General features: G+C 45.3%; 1 protein-coding gene across 1 annotated transcript in view; it reads left to right on the plus strand.

Annotated features, from left to right (window-relative positions):
- TIMP2 (TIMP metallopeptidase inhibitor 2) overlaps positions 1–22,396 on the plus strand; it is a 378,832-nt gene that overhangs the window by 314,268 nt on the left and 42,168 nt on the right. The window contains exon 4 of the mRNA XM_069952571.1: positions 3,011–3,135. Within this exon, the coding sequence (XP_069808672.1) occupies positions 3,011–3,135 (125 nt within the window). The remainder of the gene's footprint in view (positions 1–3,010; positions 3,136–22,396) is intronic.

A 22,396-nucleotide genomic window follows, 5' to 3' on the forward strand; every position in this document is an offset into this window, starting at 1 on the left:
CGAGGGGGGGGGGGCAACAGGCATCCCTGGTGGGTTCCTCATTGAAGGTATATGGAAAAGGACACTATACCATTAAGTACTATTGCAGCCTTTGGATATTGATATAGGATTTAAATCCAGGCGATGAAATTTCTCCCTAATCCTACCCGCCTCCACACCTCTATGAGAAAATATATCTCTGAAAAAAATGAGCTTAGGGGTCAAATTGGGCGATGGGACAATCTAGAGGTTCCTTGTCCGGTTACAGTAGTAACACTATATTAGTATCATAAAATTATTCTGGTAACCTGCCTGCCTCAAAGGAAGCATGCAAAGTGTATGTATAACCAGTGTTGATAACATTTCAGTTAGGAAAATGTGTTTTGTGGATAGGAAAAGATAAATTAGGTTTAGCCTTGATCTGTTTGCCTTTTATAAAAGAACAAATATCTAGAGAAAACCTGCTACTCCATGAGATCTTTTTCAAGCAGTGATACAACATTATACATGGCGGGTATATAACATGGAAGATCCTCCCACTACATGCCCCCCAATTAGTGATATCATTCTGTTCTGCATATATAAACAAACTCTATTCATAAATTCCAAATTATAACCTGATATAAAGTCCAGTTAATCAGAGGTTAATGGAAGCGGGTCGCCACTCACCCAGAGTTCTACCAATCAGCTGTTCACTCTCTCCAGTCCATGCCGTAACGGTGTTTGTAAACAACTGCACAGAGCATGCGTGAGGTGAACGCACATAGAGCGGGTCAGATCTGGTGGCGTCATAGGATCCGGACAGCATCGGAGAGCCGCGCATGCGCTCTTGATCAATCGGGCTCCACGGCTACCATCTTGGAAGAGGTAAAGTCTGCCCTCATCATACTGTACCTCTGCAGGTTGTCCGAAGCGACAAGGACGGCAGTGGGTATATCAGGAAGGCTGTCGGGGATATAAAGAACTTGTGCCTAGTTGCAGAAATAATGCAGGATGTCCCACTGTGTAGCCCAGCACCCAGCCGGTGTCACTCAGGGCACAGTTGGACAGGTCGACTCCCAGCCTATTCTCTAGCATAGCACAGCCATCCCGGCCGGGGTCTTCCAATCTCTGCAGTTCATTCCGCCAGTGGTGATCTCAATCCCCTGTCGTCCCCCTGTCAAATATTACCCGTATCTGCTCCTGCACTCCCCGTGGAAGCCTTTCGGTTCTGATGCGGTACCGGTACGGTCATATTTCGAGATACCTCCATAGATCCTTCCCATATAAAAAAAAAGCATAGTTCTGACTAAAGGGTGAGTATATCAAGCTCCGCTCCATCTGAAATAGGAGAAAATAAAAATTAATCAAATACATCTTGGCTACAGCCTTCACAGAAAAAAGTGCTAAGAAAATAAATTATGTACAAATATATACATATATATACAGATCAAAAACCTGTCACCCAGGATGGAGGTGGGTACATCCCCGGCGGGGATTGGTGTACAGATTACATAAAGGCCCTCAAAGAAAAATCAATGTTTAACCCATTAGGGTGTAGTAAATTTAGTTTACTTATCCATTGGGTTTCACGTCTTTTGAGCATTTGAGATTTTGAAATGACGGGTTACAGGTAATTCACACTTCTCTGTTCTAATCCATGACTTGTGATTATTTAATCTTGTCCTACATTCAGTAGACTACAACTGAATGTAGGACAAGATTAAATAATCACAAGCCGTTCGGACAACCTGCAGAGGTAGAGTATGATGAGGGCAGACTTTACCTCTTCCAAGATGATACCTGTGGAGCCCGATTGACCAAGAGCGCATGCGCGGCTCTCCGATGCTGTCCGGATCCTATGACGCCACCAGATCTGACCCGCTCTATGTGCGTTCACCTCACGCATGCTCTGTGCAGTTGTTTACAAACAACGTTATGGCATGGACTGGAGAGAGTGAACAGCTGATTGGTAGAACTCTGGGTGAGTGGCGACCCGCTTCCATTAACCTCTGATTAACTGGACTTTATATCAGGTTATAATTTGGACTTTATACTATCCGGATTGACGATCAGCCTCACTTTATCACTTTAATGAAGTATACTTATTTGTATCACGTCTATATTTCACTAATTTATATTGTGTTACATATGAATAGAGTTTGTTTATATATGCAGAACAGAATGATATCACTAATTGGGGGGTGTAGTGGGAGGATCTTCCATGTTATATACCCACCATGTATAATGTTGTATCACTGCTTGAAAAAGATCTCATGGAGTAGATCGAAACGTCGCAACTGATGGGTGAATAAAACACTTTGCTTTTTCACTTTAGTCCAGAGTGCCGTCTCATTAGAAGTTCTTTTGTGAATTCGGGAGCCTTGGATCTGGCAACCTGGGACTTGTGCACCCACCTGAGCCTTAGAGCCACACAGTGCCGTTCAGCAACCAACTATTCTGTCTATATATAGAGAGAAACCTGCAATACTTTTTATAAACAAACTTAGGGTACTATTACACGGAACGGTGATTCGGCCGATTATCGCTCCATGTAATAAATACAACGATCAGCCAATGACAACGATCATCGGCTGATCGTTGATAAAGGTTTGGACCTATTTTCGTCGGGCGCCGACCGCGCACCGCTACGTGTAATAGCGGTGCGTGGCCGGCGACTGACGATATACATTACCTATCCACGTTCCAGGGCTGCACGGGACCCATGGAGAAGATGACCGCAGCAGCAGCCCTGGAACGTGGATAGGCAATGTATATAGTCAAGCAAGGGCTGCAAGGACATCGGTAATGATGTCCCTGCAGCCCCTGTTTAACGATTATCGGGCCGTTTAATAGGTCCAGTAAACGAGTGACGATCTAGCAGATCCCTCCTCGTTTACAGGTATTATCGGGCCCCCATTGGCCCGTGTAATACCACCCTTAGTAATGGAAGCCAAAGTACTATACTAATGTATTATTTCACCTATCATAACAATCAATAGAAACCTGTGAAAGTTTGTTTCAAGCTTTGTCACAATTTCCTGTTTTCTAGGTAAAGCAGAGGGTAATGGAAAAATGCATATCACATTGTGTGACTTCATTGTGCCATGGGATTCCCTCACTCAGACTCAGAAGAAAAGTCTCAATCAGAGATATGAGATGGGCTGTGAGTGTAAGGTAAGCCAATGTTATAAAGGATGTACTACTTTCTGGTACAATGAGTAAAGTTAAAGGAAACCAATCACACAAAAATTGGGCATAAAGGTAAGGAAACGTGCTGGTACATCAGCCAGCATGCTTCCTAACCATCCCCCTGAACCCTCCGTCCCATGAACATTCAGCCCGCAAAGTTACTTTAATTGTGTCCCGCGCTCTATGCAAATTACCATACAAGTAGTCACGGCGGGCGGGACGGCTGTTCGAGTAGTCACGGTGGGCGGGGTCTTCGTCAAGTAGTCACTGGGTCCTGGGTTGGCTCCGGCGCTGTAATCACGCCCCTCCGGGCGTGTTGTAAAGCGGCGCCTGGTGACGTCACTCGGGGGGGCCGGCATTGCACGTCGGCCACGCCGACGTCTTTACTAAGCTGCGCATGCGCAGTACAGTGGGTGAAGCCGCTGCTGTACTTCGCCACGCAATCGCAGTACAGCAGCGTCTTCTCAGGCTGCACTGCGCCTGCGCAGCTTAGTAAAGGCGTCAGCAGCACTGTACCTCTGATGCATCTTGGCTATCTAGCAGCGGCTGTTCTTCACCTGTCTCCTGAGACAAAGGCAAAGTATCAGACTTCAGGCTGAGCAGGAAGGATTTAAGCAGACACAGCAGCGGGATGGTGAGGCTGATGATGGCATCATCTCTTCCCCCTATAACACTGCTGACTCCCTGCCTGGCCGCCGCTCTCCGCTCTCATATACCGGCTCCCGATGCTTCAGTGCAGACACCAGGATGCATCGGGAGCCGGTACGGCCTGGCAGGGAGTCAGCAGTGCTATAGGGGGAAGGTTCCCGGAAGGAGGAGGAGGAGGGGGGAGCGCTCCTGTGTACTGAGTGGCTCCCCCCTGCGCCCGGCGGCATCAGCGGCGGCAGGCAAGTGATATCCATTACCCAGCTACAGCTCCCATCACCTGTTCATACTATAAGCAGATGATGGGAGCTGAAGTTCAGTGTATATGCGGCGGATCGGCGGGAATGCGGCGGATCGGCGGGCTTGCTGTGATATCCTAATGTATTGAATGAATACATTTATGCAATACTTTGGGGAGCAGGGACACTTGTTCCCCAAAGTATTCCATAGATGTGTTCATTCAATAAAGCACTGTACACTACACTACATTACATAGAAATCCATAGAAACAATAAAGTCCCATAGACTTCTATATAGAGAGCGCCCCCTACTGGACACTCCATAGGAATTACACCTTTCGTCGCGACGTCACTGGATCTGAAAGAATTCTAACACTTCCTGATCTACTAAATTAAGGGAAATAGCCTGTAGCTGCTGATAAGTGTATTACACATATCAGCCGCTAGGGGGCAGCAGAGCGCAAAATCCGGAAAATGACGAGGCTGGAGCCGAAAATAGCCGAAAGAAGACGACGGGGAACGGCGGAAAGACCCGAAGACCGAACGGAATGACGGAGGACGCCGCGAACCCGGAAGACGCCGATCAGGAGCCCGGGACAGGTGAGTAATGTACAAATACCTGCTCTGGACCCCTCCGCTACCTAGCTGAGGGGTCCAGGGCAGGTATTTATTATTTTGCTGGACTCTGATCGCCGTGCCACCGGCCCGATCGCCGTGAACGGCCGGCCGTTCACGGCGATCGGGCCGGTGGCACGGTGACCACCATTACTTTTTACAGTAATGGCGGTCGGTGCTGTCCGAGGACAGCACCGACCGCCATTTTTTTCCGGGTCATCGGGTCACCGATGACCCGGAAAGGTTCTGATCGCCGCTATTGGCTGATCTGAATTGATCAGCCTATAGCGGCGATCGTAAGCACGGGGGGTGTTAACCACCCCCCGTGCCGAGAAGCTATGATGGCCTGCTATGATTTATAGCAGGCCATCTTCCCCGACCGCTGTGTGTGAACACGCAGCGATCGGGGAATCATCGGGCGTAAATTTACGCCCTGATGCGCTAAGTACCAGGGCGCGAGGGCGTAAGTTTACGCCCGATGTCGTTAAGGGGTTAATGTACATTAGAAATTTGTATAACTTTTCATAAGTAACAACATATCAAAAATCTATTTTGGCCGGACTTCTCCTTTAAGTATTATATATTTTACTTCTTTGTCTATTACTTTTTCTTCTAATTCCCAAACAATCATTCTGTGCACTAACAGTGATAAACCCCTTGAATATTCAGAAAATGTTGTGTGATATTGAGTAGACCTCCAAGGTCTATTTACAAGAGTGACTGTAGATTTTGTGAGATGTGTTTCAACTAAACATATAATTCCTGGTAAATAATTCAGGCACCATTCCATCTCTAATGACCGAGTACCTAGGAACTGGGGCTTGAGAGAAAGAAAAAATAAAAAAACAAAAAGAAAGGATATGCACTCTTACATTCTGTTCCACCCGAGCTCCCCTCTCCCCTTCCCCCCTCTTCTCCCCATCCCTTCTCCTCCCCCCCTCCCCTCCCTACAACCTGTCCTTCCATGTTCATAGAAAACATGTTCCCACTCGTGAGTTTACCCCACCCAGCATGTTTTATCCAAACATTTTAGACACATCTTAACATCACTTCTTGCCTTGGACATCCAACCACCTCCCCGCTTCATTAGGCGTACTGAAAAACCATACCTTCCCATCTGCCACCACACGTAGCTTTGCTGGGAACAGCAACAAGTACTTTAAATCAGCAGATCTTAAACGCTTTTTCACATTATTAAAGCTCATTCTATCTCAACCGGTTTGTGCTGCAAAGTCAGGATATATTGATATCTTTTGTGCATTATACACCAAATCCCCTGTCATCCGTGCCTTTTCCATTATTGTGTCTCCCTATCCCTGGCAGACAGAATTTTTGCTATTATGGGCCTAGGGTGGTCTCCTACTATCATCCGCTTACCAGGGATCCTGTGTGCCCTGGCTACCTCAAACCCTGGAGAGAGATATTCACCAAATTGTTTTTTTTAACCATTCGTATACAAATTCGGTTGGTTTATCCTTCTCTTCCTTTTCTGGCATACCAATTATTTTCACATTATTTCTACGTGACCTGTTTTCCAGGCCCGTAGCTTTTTCCCTCATCTCTCTGCTGCTGTTCTCCAATGATTCAATAGTTTTTTTCATCTTTTGAACCTCATCCTCTACTGTACTGATTCTGACTTTGACTTGACTCCCAGAGCTGTGCGGGCTGTGGCTGCTGGAGAGGATGATGGCAGGGGGACACTGAGGGACACAGGGCACTGGAGGGACACTAAGCATCTCTCTGCCATCAGCCTCTCCAGCAGCCACAGCCCGCACAGCTCGGCGAGTCGGGTCGTGACATCACCATTTTATCCATGAAGTGAAGCCTTCATGCAGTAGTAAGTGCAGGGAAAAAAGCACTTTATAAGCATTTCCCGTAATAAGTGTATATTGGTGATTGTATAATTTTTGGAAGGCAATACAATACTTTAATAAAAAAAAAATTCTGGACTTCTCCTTTAAGCCCCAAATAGGCTTGGTCTTTAAGGGGTTAAGGTACTTGGTTCTTGAACCAACCAAATCCGGATTACTTCCAGCAGGAGGTGTTATGGGAGCATGGCGAGATTTAGTGGGCCCTGCAGGGGATTTCATATACTAGGAGATTCTTTTGGGGAGCCAGCACCAGCAGATTTTCTGTTTTGTGCTTTTGGAGGCATAATGCTTTATCCCCGCTAGAGGCATTTGTTCCTTATTCTTACAGAGTATAGACCAGTTCCTCACACTGCAAAAAAAGAGACAAGTGACCCCATTGCTTATATTAGGCCATATTATTTCAGTTGTGTCTCAATCATTGCATAATTCCTTACAACACAGTGTATCCTCCTCACAAAAGCATGTAAACTTCTTGCACATGAGGCTATATACTGATACTGCCTCTCCCTTATAAACCCCAGTGTTATTCTGGGGCCTTCATCCTTATCCTCCTCCCCATTACAAGTAGTATAAAGCATCTACAGGGTTGATACAGCCCCCTCTGGTCAGTTCCAGCGTCCGTGAATCAAATGGAGGATATGTAATCATTTCAGCTTCCCACTCATTGGATCAACCATGCCGAGTACAATACTAAGCATCCAGTAAATACAGCTTCCATTAGTTGTCAGATATATACATTGCTGTACCACTGAAAAAGTCCTCTTGCAGGGGCTCTCATCAAGTATTCGGTTACCGGCTCAGTGCCGGCCATGGCATACATATCAGACCCGGGTTCCATGCGGTCACCCACTGGGCAGGCTGTACGCCAGCCCCGGCGCCAAGGAGGACTGGCAGGACGCAGCCATAGCCGCCACCCCGCCGACCCCCCCCCCCCCCACACACACAGCGACGCCCGCAGCCCCCGAAAAGCAACCACACACCCCACTCATTATCCATTTCAACAAGGGTCCGGTAGGGAGACCAGAATTTTCCAACACTAGTTGCTTACTTCAGAGCACCTTGTGAAGGAGAGACAATGTTCAAGGCAGACCAGCTGGGAGCGCCTCCGGCTATCTGCTCTCACCAGTGACCGGGCGCTTCCTCTTTATTGCAGCAGTTGCACATTGATACTGCAGCACGGCCGGAACTACATACCCGCTCCACCGCTCTGACTGGGAGCCTTCTGTAGCTCCGACCAACGACGAACACACCACAGACCCACACAGCGGCCATCCATCCAGGACACCCAACGGCCTCACAGCAGCTCCGTGCATGCTGCTCCAGTCCGCCTCACTACAGTCCGTGATAGTCCGGACCCAGATCCTCTGAGCCTGGTAAACAGCCATAGCCCATCCCAATACCAGTACCACACATCAGAAAAGGAGGAGGGAAGGAGGGAGGCTGCAGTCAGGAGCGCAGCAGCAGGGCATCCTACGTCATGACGCCACCACCCCCTAAAACTAACTTTTGACATGTCTGTTGACATGTTAAAAGTTGTTGATCAGAGAGACTCTTACTGCTGAGACCTGCTCTGATCAGAAAATATAGCCGGGAAAGATTGCAGCAGCGTGATGCACTCCACTGCCGTCTCAGCAGTCGGTCAATATTCTCCATATAAGCCTATGAGAAATGCAGTCCTTCTTATCACATGAAGGAGAACTGGGGTACTGTAGTCTCTAAGGAGATCTACGCCTGCTTCTGTCGGCCGGAGTGGTGAAATGTACAGTTGCACCAGCATTATGTTCTTTGCTGCAAACCCCTAGATGGCATGAGCATCGCCGTTGTGTGATTATTGATTTCACTCATATCAGTCATCTTGAGAACATTTACTTTGGGCAAGCTTGCCCAAGTTGTCACGTACTTCAGAGAGGAGGTAGTGTATGAACTAGAATTGCATTTCCAGGGAAATACATAGTGCTTGAAAAGAGCGGCTCTTTACCAGCGACTTCCAGAGCGCCCCTTTAACAGTAACTTCCCTTTAAGAGAAACTTTAACCCTTGATACCCTCTCTTTAAGAGCGACTTTGGTACAGTCTCTTTAAGAGCAACTCTGGTATAGTCTCTTTAAGAGCAACTTTGGTACAGTTCCTTAAGGAGGGACTTTGGTGACAATACTTTGAGTGACCCATATACTATCCCTTTAAGACCAGCTTAAGTACCCTCGCTTTAAAAGTGACTTAGGTACCACCCTTTGAAGACCAGCTTAAGTACTGACCCTTTAAAAGCGGATTGGGTACCGTCCCTTTAAGAGTGACTTGGGTACCATCCCTTTAAGAGCGGCTTGGGAAACGTCCTATTAAGAGCGACTCAAATAATGCCCCCTAAAGAGTGACTTGGGTATTGTCCCTTTAAGAGCGACTTGGGTATTGTCCCTTTAAGAGCGACTTGCATACCGTCCCTTTAAGAGCGAATTGGGTACCATTGGGTACCATTTAAGAGGGACTTGGGTAATGTCCCTTTAAGAGGGACTTATTTAATGCCCCTTTAAGAGCGACTTGGGTACCGTCCCTTTAAGAGCGACTTGGGTAACGTCCCTTTAAGAGCGACTTGGTACCGTCCCGTTAAGAGCGGCTTGGGTACCGTCCCTTCAAGAGCAGTTTGGGTTCCGTCTCTTAAGAGCGACTTGGGTACCGTCCCCTCAGCTCTGCTATTTTACTGACTGAACTCTGCTACTTATAATGGTATAGAAAAATCATTGCTCGGTTACCATGACAATCTTGCTCATGTCAGTGAGACAAAATCTTTAAGGACCTTCCATCTTCCATGTCTTCTATTGGCCAATAGTGGACATGTGACTGTGTGAAAGTTGTGATACATTGCCTGACAAGACCTTAGAGTTCCTATTGGCTGCTATATTTCAGCTATTTGCATATGTGCTGTGATTGGCTGTTAGCGGTTAGAGTGTGGTCATTATTTCCAATGGGCCATTATTTTCTATGGGAAATTCGGGGTCTTTAAACGTAAATTTCTTAAAAATGACAAATCTGATCGAAACCGAAAATGGATAGACACCACACACCGCCGAGGGCTTCGAAACGCAGTTTGAACAGAGTCTGTGCGCAAATCAATTCGGGCTGTATTAATAGCAGAAAAATGGCTGGAAGAAGAAGAATACGGATTACAATATAATATATCCTACAAAGAATGGGCTATACATCAGTATAATCACAATCTCAAAAGACTTTATTAAATAACTACACACAGCAGTACAGGTAATATCACAGTTTTTGATTTCTGGATTCTGTTTTACTCATATGAGATTTTATCGGCACAGGCACTTTAGGATCTAGAGGGAGTATGGAGATTGGTAGCACCTTATAGAGGCAGCACGTCATTTGACTTATGTGGTCAGGTTATTGTACCCACTGTGGGCTTATGTTTACATTGTGCTGCAGCCAATTGTTCTCCATTACTGAATGTTTTTGTGTATTGCCATCCTGTGTGAAGGATCATTTTTATTCTGCTCTGCATCTATAGCTTTTAAAACTTGAATTATTTAATAAAGACTTTTGAGATTGTGATTATACTGGTGTATAGCCCATTCTTTGTAGGATATATAATAGTGGATGCCTGGGGAGGCTGGTGGTAATATAGGATTATAGGATTACAATATAATACTAGATTTGCATTTCCAGGGAAATACATAGTGCTTGAAAAGAGCACTCCTTTACCAGTGACTTCCAGAGTGCCCCTTTACCAGTGAATTCTAGAGCACCCCTTTACCACTGACTTTAATCCTGGGTGCGGTCCCTTTAAGAGCGACTTGGGTCCCATCCCTTTAAGAGCAACTTGGCTCCCGTCCCTTTAAGAACTACATGGGTCCCTTTAGGAGCGACCTGGGTCGCTTTAAAAGCTCGTAAAGGGACCAAGGTCGATCTTAAAGAGACTCATTTAGCTCTTAAAGGGACTCATTTAGCTCTTAAAGGGACTCATTTCGCTCCTAAAGGGACCAAGGTCGCTCTTGAAGGGACCCAGGTCGCTCTTAAAGGGACCCATTTCGCTCTTAAAGGGACCTAGGTCGCTAATATAGGGACCAAGGTCGCTCTTAAAGGGACCCATTTCGCTCTTAAAGGGACCCATTTCGCTCTTAAAGGGACCCATTTTGCTCTTAAAGGAACATTTTTGCTCTTAAAGTGACCCAGGTCGCTCTTAAAAGGACCCATGTTGCTTTTAAAGGGACCCAGGTCGCTCTTAAAGGGACCCAGGTCGCTCTTAAAGGGACCCAGGTCGCTATAAAAAGGACCCAGGTCGCTCTGAAAGGGTCCCATGTCGCTCTTAAAGGGACCCAGGTCGCTCTTAAAGGGACCCATTTCGCTCTTAAAGGGACCCAGGTCGCTAATAAAGGGACCCATTTTGCTCTTAAAGGGACCCAGGTCGCTCTTAAAGGGACCCAGGTCGCTCTTAAAGGGACCCAAGTCGCTCTTAAAGGGACCCAAGTCGCTCTTAAACGGACATATTTCACTCTTAAAGAGACCCATTTTGCTCTTAAAGGGACATATTTCGCTCTTAAAGGGACCAAGGTCGCTCTTAAATGGACCAAGGTCGTTCTTAAAGGGACATATTTTGCACTTAAAGGGACCCAGGTCGCTCTTAAAGGGACCCATTTCGTTCTTAAATGGACCCAGGTCGCTCTTAAAGGGACCCAGGTTGCTCTTACATAGTAACATAGTAACATAGTAAATAAGGTTGAAAGAAGACAAGAGTCCATCAGGTTCAACCTAGGAGAATCCTACTGTGTTGATCTAGGAAGGCGAAAAACCCCTATGGGGCAGAAGACAACCGCCCCACCACATGGAGAAACTCCCCCCCTCCCCCCCCCTCCCCCCCCCCCCCCGACTGCAATGGCAACCAGAACAATACCCGGATCAACGTATCACCAGAAATCTAATGCCCATAACTTGTTATATTATATTGTTCAAGAAAAGTATCAAGTCCTCCCTTGAACTTATTTAATGAATCGGCCATGACAACCTCATGTGGCAGAGAGTTCCACAGTCTTACCACTCGCACAGTAAAGAACCCGCGTCGATGCTGATGATGAAATCTTCTTTCCTCTAGACGTAGAGGATGCCCCCTTGTCATTGTTACAGACCTAGGAGTAAAAAGACCACTACAAAGATCTCTGTACTGTCCATTCATATATTTGTACATTGTGATCAGATCGCCCCTAAGACGTCTTTTTTCTAGCGTAAATAACCCCAAGCTTGATAACCTGTCTTGGTACTGTAACCCACCCATTCCCTTAATGACCTTTGTTGCCCTCCTCTGCACCCGCTCCAGTTCACCTATGTCCTTCTTATATACCGGTGCCCAAAACTGTACACAGTATTCCATATGTGGTCTGACCAGTGATTTATAAAGAGGCAAAACTATGTTCTCATCTTTAGCATCTATACCTCTTTTGATGCACCCCATTATTTTATTAGCCTTGGCAGCTGCTGCCTGGCACTGATCACTAAAGTTGAGTTTACTGTCCACCAATACCCCCAGGTCCTTTTCGGAAGTACTTTTACCCAGAGTTTTATTATTTAGCACATAACTGTACTTATTATTTCTATGGCCCAAATGCATAACCTTACATTTATCCACATTAAACTTCATTTGCCATTTCTCCGCCCAAGCCTCTAGCTTCTCCAAATCCCTCTGTAATATGATATTATCCTCCTCTGTACTGATTACTTTACCCAGTTTAGTATCATCTGCAAAAATGGAGATTCTACTCTGTAGCCCCTCTACAAGATCATTAATAAAAATATTAAAAAGAAGTGGACCCAACACTGACCCCTGTGGTACCCCACTAGTAACTAAAACCCAATCTGAATATTTTCCATCAATGACCACCCTCTGTTTTCTATCACACAACCAGTTACTTACCCATTTGCATACGTTTTCCCCGAGTCCCAGCATCCTCATTTTGTAGACCAACCTTTCATGCGGCACAGTATCAAATGCCTTTGAAAAGTCCAGATACACAACATCCACAGCCTCCCCCAGGTCCAGTCTATAACTTACCTCTTCATAGAAGCCGATCAGATTAGTCTGACAGGACCGATCCCTCATAAATCCATGCTGGTGCTGCGTCATAAGATTATTTTCATTAAGATACTCTAGTATAGCATCTCTTACAATCCCCTCAAATACTTTACCTACTATAGATGTTAGACTTACGGGCCTGTAGTTTCCAGGATCACTCCTTGACCCCTTCTTGAATATCGGTACCACATTAGCTATGCGCCAGTCCTGTGGAACAATCCCTGTCGTAATAGAATCTTTAAATATTAGGAATAACGGTCTGTCCAACACAGTATTTAATTCTTGCAAAACTCTAGGATGGATACCTTCTGGGCCCGGTGACTTATGGATTTTAATGTTTTTAAGGCGTTTCCCCACTTCTTGTTGTGTTAGGCAGGTGAGATTTATGGGAGGATTAACATTATCCCTAGTCATGTCGTCTGTTATGGGATTCTCCTCTGTGAATACAGTAGAGAAGAATGTATTTAGTAGATTGGCCTTTTCCTCTTCCCCCTCCACCATTACACCCAGATTATTTTTGAGGGGACCAACATTTTCGGTTTTAAGTCTTTTGTTATTTATATAAGTGAAGAACATTTTGGGATTTGTTTTACTTTCTGTGGCTATCCTTCTTTCTGTTGCTATTTTTGCTTCTTTTATTTGCGTTTTACACATTCTATTCTTCAGTCTATAGTTGCTCAATGCTTCCCCACTACCTTCTTGTTTTAGTAGTCTGAATGCTTGTTTCTTATCATTTATTGCACCCCTTACAGCTGAAGTTAACCACATTGGATTTCTCTTATTTCTACTACGTTTATTCCCATATGGTATGTGTAGTTCACACGATTTACCCAGGATGCTCTTAAATATGTCCCATTTCTCTTGTGTACTTTTATTTCTGAAGGCATTGTCCCAGTCTATGTTCCCAAGGTCCTCTCTTAGTTTTTGGAAATTAGCCTTCCTGAAATTTAATGTTTTTGTAGCCCCTCTACTAATAATTTTATTGAAGGATAATTGAAAACTTACTATGTTATGGTCACTATTACCTAGGTGACCCCCCACCTCTATTTTTGATATTCTGTCGGGCCTATTGGTTAAGATCAGGTCCAGAAGGGCCCCCCCTCTTGTTGGTTCCTCTACTAGTTGGGAAAGGTAATTATCTTTTACTATTTCCAAAAACACGCTTCCCTTCCTGGAGCTGCAGGTTTCTGCTTTCCAGTTTATATTTGGGTAGTTAAAGTCCCCCATAATAATGACTTCCCCCTGCTTCGCTGCCGCATCTATTTGTCTTATAAGAAGATTTTCTGATTTTTCCACTATACTTGGAGGTTTATAACTCACTCCTATAAGAATTTTATTATTCTTCGTCCCTCCCCTTATTTCTACCCAAAGAGACTCCACATTATCATCACATATATCCTCCCGCAGAATAGGCTTAAGGCATGATTTAACATATAGACAGACCCCTCCCCCTTTCTTATTTTTACGGTCATTTCTGAATAGACTATAACCCAGGATATTAACAGCCCAGTCATAACTCTCATCCAGCCATGTCTCGCTTATCCCCACTATATCATATTTCTCTTCAACCATTATGAGTTCTAATTCCTCAGCTTTATTAGTGAGGCTTCGAGCATTAGTATACATACATTTAATATATTTGTCCATATTCCCTTTCCTTTTATCACTAGTGACTATTCTAACCCCTCCCGCCGCTCCACCCCCAGTTCCATAATCTAGGCCCAGCTCTCCATCTACTCTGTCTTTACTCACTATATTGTTGTTGCCCTCCCCCCCGGGCCCTAGTTTAAACACTCCTCCAACCTCTTAGCCATCTTCTCCCCCAGCACGGCTGCACCCTCCCCATTGAGATGCAGCTCTTAAAGTGACCACTTTTACTCTTAAAGGGACCCAGGTCGCTCTTAAAGGGACATATTTCACTCCTAAAGGGGCCCAGGTCGCTCTTAAAGGGACCCAAGTTACTCTTAAAGGGACCCAGGTCTCTCTTAAAGGGACCAATTTTACTCTTAACCCCTTAGGGACCAAGCCTGTTTGGGCCTTAATGACCAGGCTCATTTTTCAAAATCTGACCTGTCTCACTTTATGCGCTTATAGCTCAGTGATGCTTTAACGTATGCTAGCGATTCTGAGATTGTTTTTTCGTAACATATGGTACTTTATGTTAGTGGCAAAATTTGGTCACTGTCTTGTGTGTTTTTTGTGAAAAACATCAAAATATAATGAAAAATTTGAAAATTTTGCACTTTACGAACTTTGAAATTCTTTGCTTCTAAAAAAAAAAGGCACATGACAAAAATTAGTTAGTAAGTCACATTATCAATATGTCCTCTTTATTCTGGCTTCATTTCGTAAACATATTTCACTTTTTTAGGGTGTTACGGGGCTTAGAAACGTATCAGCAAATTATCAAATTTTCATGAAATTTCCAAAACTGATTTCTTTAGGGACCAGTTCTTTTTTGAAGTTGATTTAGGAGGCTTGTATACTGGAAACCCCCATAAGTGACCCCATTTTGGAAACTAGACACCTTAAAGAATTAATCTAGGGGTATAATGAGCATTTTAACCCTACAGGGGCTGGAGGAAAGTATTCACAATTAGGCCGGAAAAAAATGGAAAATAGAAATTTTCCAATAATATATTTGTTAAGATTAAAGTATCTCATTTTCATAATAAACATGAGAGAAAATGCACCCCAAATTTTGTAATGCAGGTTCTCCTGAGTAGAACGGTTCCCCATATGTGGGCGTAAACCACTGTATGGGCACACAGCAGGCCTCAGAAGGAAGGGAGCACCTATTAGCATTTCCAGTTCAGATTTTGCTGAAGAAATTTCTGAGCGCCAGGTGCGTTTGCAGAGCCCCTGTAGTGTCAGCAGAATAGAACCCCCCCAAAAGTCACCCCATTTTGGAAAGTACACCCATCAAAGAATACATCTTGGGGTGTGGTGACCATTTTGACCCCACAGGTATTAGAGGAAAGTATTCAAAAGAAGACAGTAAAAATGAAAAAATAGAATTTTTCCAATAATATGTTTGTTTAGTTTGAAATTTCTCAATTTAACGAGGAACAGGGGAGAAAACTCACCCCAATATATGTAAGGCAGGTACTCCTGAGTAGAACGATACCCCATATGTGGGCATAAACCACTGTGTGGGCACACAGCGGGGCTCAGAAGGGAAGGAGCGCCAATTAGCATTTCCAGTTCAGATTTTGCTGAAGAAATTTCTGAGCGCCAGGTGCGTTTGCAGAGCCCCTGTAGTGTCAGCAGAATAGAACCCCCCCAAAAGTCACCCCATTTTGGAAAGTACACCCATCAAAGAATACATCTTGGGGTGTGGTGACCATTTTGACCCCACAGGTATTAGAGGAAAGTATTCAAAAGAAGACAGTAAAAATGAAAAAATAGAATTTTTCCAATAATATGTTTGTTTAGTTTGAAATTTCTCAATTTAACGAGGAACAGGGGAGAAAACTCACCCCAATATATGTAAGGCAGGTACTCCTGAGTAGAACGATACCCCATATGTGGGCATAAACCACTGTGTGGGCACACAGCAGGGCTCAGAAGGGAAGGAGCGCCAATTAGCATTTCCAGTTCAGATTTTGCTGAAGAAATTTCTGAGCGCCAGGTGCGTTTGCAGAGCCCCTGTAGTGTCAGCAGAATAGAACCCCCCCAAAAGTCACCCCATTTTGGAAAGTACACCCATCAAAGAATACATCTTGGGGTGTGGTGACCATTTTGACCCCACAGGTATTAGAGGAAAGTATTCAAAAGAAGACAGTAAAAATGAAAAAATAGAATTTTTCCAATAACATGTTTGTTTAGTTTGAAATTTCTCAATTTCACGAGAAACAGGGGAGAAAACTCACCCCAATATATGTAAGGCAGGTACTCCTGAGTAGAACAGTACCCCATATGTGGGCATAAACCACTGTGTGGGCACACAGCAGGGCTCAGTAGGGAGGGAGCGCCAAGCATTTTCAGTGCATGATTTTCCTGAAGAAGTTTCTGAGCGCCAGGTGCGTTTGCAGTGCCCCTGTAATGTCTACAGAATAGAACCCTCCCCCCCAAAATCACCCCATTTTGGAAAGTACACCCCTCAAGGAATTTATCTTGGGGTGTGGTGACCATTTTGACCACACAGGTATTGGAGGAAAGTATTCAAAACTAGACCGTAAAAATGAAAAAAATTGAATTTTTTCAATAACATGTTTGTTTAGTTTGAAATTTCTCAATTTCACTAGGAACAAGGGAGAAAAAGCACCCCAAAACTTGTAACGGAGGTTCTCCTGAGTACAATGGTACCCCATATGTGGGCATAAACCACTGTATGGGCACACAGCAGGGCTCAGAAGAGAAGGAGTGTCATTTTAGTTACAGGCAATATGTGGGTGTTTACTGGTTATCTGGGGTGGTAATAGACAATCTCAGGGTGTTTACTGGCTATCTGAGGTGGCAGCAGGCAATCTGGTGGGGTTATGGGCAATCTGGGGTGGTTACGAGCAGTCTGTGCCAATCTGGGGTGGTTACGGTCAATCTGGGGTGGTTACGGTCAATCTGGGGTGGTTACGGTCAATCTGGGGTGGTCACAGGCAATCTGGGGTGGTCACAGGCAATCTGGGGTGGTCACAGGCAATCTGGGGTGGTTACTGGCTGTATGGGGTGGTTATGGGCAATCTTGGGGTGTTTACTGGCTATCTGGGAGGTGACGGGCAATCTGGTGGTGTTCACTGACTATCTGGGGATGCAACTGGCAATCTGGGGTGGTGACGGGAAATCTGGGGTGGTGACGGGAAATCTGGGGTGGTTGCGAGCAATCTGTGGTGGTTACAGGCAATTTGGGGTAGTTACAGGCAGTCTGTGGCAATCTGGGGTGGTTACGGGCTGTCTGGAATGGTTATGGGCTATGGGGGGGGGGATACGGGCAATCTGTGGAGATTACGGGCAATCTGTGGAGATTACGGGCAATCTGTGGAGATTACGGGCAATCTGTGGAGATTACGGGCATTCTGGGGTGGTGACAGGCAATCTGGGGTGGTTATGGGCTGTCTGGGCTGGTTATGGGCTGTCTGGGCTGGTTATGGGCTGTCTGGGATGGTTATGGGCTGTCTGGGATGGTTATGGGCTGTCTGGGATGGTTATGGGCTGTCTGGGGTGAATACGGGCAATCTGGGGTGGATACGGACAATCTGGGGAGGTTACAGACAATCTGGGGAGGTTACAGGCAATCTAGGGTGGTTACAGGCAATCTGGGGTGGTTACGGGCAATCTGGGGTGGTTACGGGCAATCTGGGGTGGTTACGGGTAATCTGGGGTGGTTACGGGTAATCTGGGGTGGTTACAAGTAATCCAGGGTGGTTACGGGTAATCCAGGGCACTTGACTTTGGTGACAGGCGTAAAAAAGTGCCGGCACCATTTGGAACAAGCGATCAGTGGTATATAGTATATACCGCTGATCACTTGTACTAGGACCACACCGGGTGGTCACCGATCATTGCCCCATGCTCTCCGCCACCTCCTGTGGTGGAAAGAATGAAGCTTGGATCATTTTTAGGAATCTATCACTGTGAACAGAGTCTGTTCACAGTGATGACGGCGGCCATCTTGGATCAGATGGCCGCCCAGGGAGGGGAGGGTCAGTGGCCAGGTCACTAGGGTTAATTCTGGGGATGGGGGGACATGTTTTCATCTCCTCTCACTGTGGATTCACGGTGAGAAGAGATGAAAGCGTTCAGCTGCGCTGGCAATGCCCGTTACCGGTAGCCGCCTTTATACTGATAATAACGGCGATCACCGGTGAGGGGACTGGCCGGGACTGACCCCACACTCTCCCCCAACCCCTCAGCTACCTCCGATAGCTGAGAGGAGGAGGCTGCGGGCATTACCGGCGCCGCTGCACTATTCTGCACCATCGCCATAAAGAGCTGATGGCAGAAAAATAGAGCCCATTAGTGATCGCCGTAAAAATCCGTATCGGCGGTCACTAATAACATAACACATGTATTCTCTGGGTCGCTACGGTTACGGCGATACCACATTTGTATAGTTTTTTTAACTATTACCGCTTTGGCGCAATAGAAACTATCTTCCTAGCCAAAACCCACAAAAACTGTCCCTGCATTGCAAGATCCATAGCGTTCTCATCTTTTGCGCGACAGAGCTGGTTTTGGGCTTATTTTTTGCGGGAAGATCTGTAGTTTCTATTGATACCAAGTTTTATATGTATATGACTTTTTGATCTCTTTTATGACGTATTTTCTAAAGTGGATTGATAAAATACAGCTATTCTAGTACTGTTTTTTTATTTTTTTTTTACAGCGTGTGTCGTGCAATATAATTATTGATATAGTTTTATAGATTGGGTTGTTACGGACGTAACGATACCAAATATGTATAGGATTTGTGTTTTTGATCACTTTTATGTAATGTTTTATAGTGTATGGGGAATGTAATGCATCTTTATTATTGGGGGGGCTGGGGGGGGGCTGTGTTGTGTTTGGTGCACACTTTTTTTCACTTTTTTTTACTTTTACACTAGTGTACATTACTGTACACTAGTGTAAAATACTTAGATCATTGATACAATACATTGCAGTACCTGATGTACTGCAATGTATTGTATCATGCCTCATGCTGACAGGCAATAGCCGCGGCCACCCCTGTCAGCATCAGGCATCTCCATGGTGACCCCGGGGACCTTCATTAGGACCCCGGAATCACCATGGAGACATCGGGACCCCGGACGGCGCCGCGGGACATCGCGATCATGTAAGTGAACCACGGCGCCGTCCGGGATCCACCGGGACCCGTTAGATGCCGCTGTCATGGTTTGACAGCGGCATTTAACAGGTTAAACTGCCCGGAGCGGAGAATCCTCCGCTCCGGGCAGTTACAGGAGGGTGTCAGCGGTCACACTGACCGCTGATCACCCGTCCTGCAGCCGCCGCCGGGCGGTAATTTATTCCGATGCGCCCGCCGTTAAAAGGCGTACGCATCGGAATAAAGCCCATTAGTGGCCGCCGTGAAAAGGCAGCATGGCGGTCACTAAGGGGTTAAAGGGACCGATTTCGCTCTTAAAGGGACTCAGGTCGCTCTTAAAGGGACCCATTTTGCTCTTAAAGGGACTCAGGTCGCTCTTAAAGGGACATATTTCCCTCTTAAAGGGATCCATTTCGCTCTTAAAGGGACCCATTTAGCTCTTAAAGGGACCCAGATCGCTCTTAAAGGGACCTAGGTCGCTCTTAAAGGGACCAATTTCACTCTTAAAGGGACCAATTTCACGCTTAAAGGGACCTATTTCGCTCTTAAAGGGACCCATTTCACTCTTAAAGGGACCCGGGTCACTCTTAAAGGGACATGGGTCTCTTTTAGAGAGACATGGGTCCCATACCTTTTGGAGTGACTTGGGTTCCTTTTAGGAGCAACATGCATCCCGTCCGTTTAAGAGCAACTTGTCCCTTCCCTTTAAGAGCGTTTTGGATTCCTTTAAGAGCTATATGGGACCCTTTAAGAGCGACTTGTCTCCCTTTAAGAACGATTTGGGTCCCTTTAAGAGGGACATGGCTCCCGTCCCTTTAAGAGCGACTTGGGTCCCGTCCCTTTAAGAGCGACTTGGGTCCCGTCCCTTTAAGAGCAACTTGGGTCCCTTTTAAGAGTGACTTGCGTTCCTTTAAGGGTGACCTGGGTCCCTTTAAGAGCGATCTGGGTACTTATAATGGTAAAGATCATTGCTCGGTTACCATGACAATCTTACTCATGTCAGTGAGACAAAATCGTTAAGGAACTTCCATATATTACATCTTCTATTGGCCAATAGTGGACATGTGACTGTGGATGGTGTGATACATTGACTGACAAGACCTTAGAGTTCCTATTGGCTGCTATATTTCAGCTATTTGCATATGTGCTGTGATTGGCTGTTAGCGGTTAGAGTGTGGCCACTATTTGCAATGGGCCATTATTTTCTATGGGAAATTTGGGGTCTTTAAACGTAAATTTCTTAAAAACGACAAATTCAATCGAAACGAAAAATAGATAGCATACCACACACCACCGAGGACTTCGAAACGCAGTTTGAACGGAGTCTGTGCGCAAAGTGGTTCGGGCTGTATTACGCGCAGAAAAATGGCTGGAAGAAGAAGAAACGGAAGAAGAAGAAGAATACGGATTACAATATAGTGCTTTTCAAGCACTATAATTAACGCAGAGGACATTGTCTTAACTGATATCGTGAGACATCATGACTTATTCTGTGTGAAACAGCATTATATGACACATGAACTCTGCAACATTATAGCTATGTGACTAATTCTAGAAAGACTGAACATTTCAATAGGACATTTACTAATTGCCACATGGTTTGCTGATTTTGTTACATTATTACTGTGCCACTCTTATAAGCAGCCAAAGCAAAATTCTGAATCCTTGTAGGATAATTTTCAGTCAAGAACGGTTTACTTCAGTAACCTTTTGGGTATTCACATCTGGTCATTATTGAACTGTTCTATTTGTTTTTTTTCCAATCCACTACAATGTGGATCTGATATTTTTATTATTCTTTTTTTTTTTTTTTTTATTATTATATATTTGTATTGTCATATGGTGTTGGGCTGATATGATATTATGATGTTAATGTGCTGCTGATGGGCAGGCCTTCCTTTTTATATGCAGTGGTACCTTGGTTTAAGAGTAACTTGGATTAAGAGCGTTTTGGTTTAAGAGCTCACAGTTTTTCAAAATTCTAACTTGGTTTTAGAGCATTGCTTTGGTTTAAGAGCTCCCTCTACTGGGTAGGAGGGTAAGTGGGGGAGGGGAATGGTCTGCATAGTGGGGTCTACATCACTGTTCTCTGACCCAGGATGTCTCCCTCAGCTTCCAAATCATGGCAGATCCACTTCAGCCTGGGGCTTGTATCAGGGGACAGGACTGTGGGGGTAATCTCTTCACAGATGTAACCCCTCCCCGGACAAAGAGTGCTGCATTTATGTGCCCACATCTGCCCTGCTCACTCCTTCATGCTCCCTGCAGTCTCTGTCAGCCTTTGTGTTTCCTATCCTCTCCATTCCTGCTATAATGTGACTGCACTTCTGTCACTGTCCTCCTGCACAGCTCTTTGATTCTCACTTCCTGATTGGTTTATGCTAAACACACCCCCTTTCCCCTTGCTTTCATGTAACTATACAGACCTCTGACAGCAGCCCTGCTTCTCTATTCTAGCCTGTTGTACTACGCTACTGCATTATGGGCATCTGCAGCTCCATCCCGTAGCTACAAACTGCTGCTGTTTTTTCAAGTTGATGCACTTACTATGCACTATACTCCACATGCAAATTGCTATACTGTACAGTAACTTATAATATGACATTTTCAGCTGTTTCTCGTTGTTTGTTTCATCTGTTTCTACGTGTTATTCAGAATAAAAAAAATCATTATTTTTGGGGTGTGGAACCAATTGTCTGCATTTCAGTGATTTCTTAAGGAAAAATTTGCTTTGGTGTAAAAGTGGATTTGGATTACAAGCATGGTACCAAAATGAATTGCGCTCGTAATCCATAACACCACTGTATTATTCAACATAACATTGGGCCATTTTCTAGCAAAGCCCCTTAACCCCTTGCCGCAAAATGACGTTTGGGGAACGTCATGTAAAGTAGGTAGTTAATGCAACACGACGTTCCCCAAACGTCATGTTGTTCCTGCCTCCCCCCGCTGTCAGTAAGTGAGATCGGGCAGCGGGAGGAGGCAGTATCACACCACATCCTCACGCTGCCTCTGCCCGGAGGGGAGCTGCGCACCCCCCGG

This window comes from Dendropsophus ebraccatus, chromosome 14, assembly GCF_027789765.1.
Source record: "Dendropsophus ebraccatus isolate aDenEbr1 chromosome 14, aDenEbr1.pat, whole genome shotgun sequence".
In the NCBI taxonomy this organism is placed as follows: domain Eukaryota; kingdom Metazoa; phylum Chordata; class Amphibia; order Anura; family Hylidae; genus Dendropsophus; species Dendropsophus ebraccatus.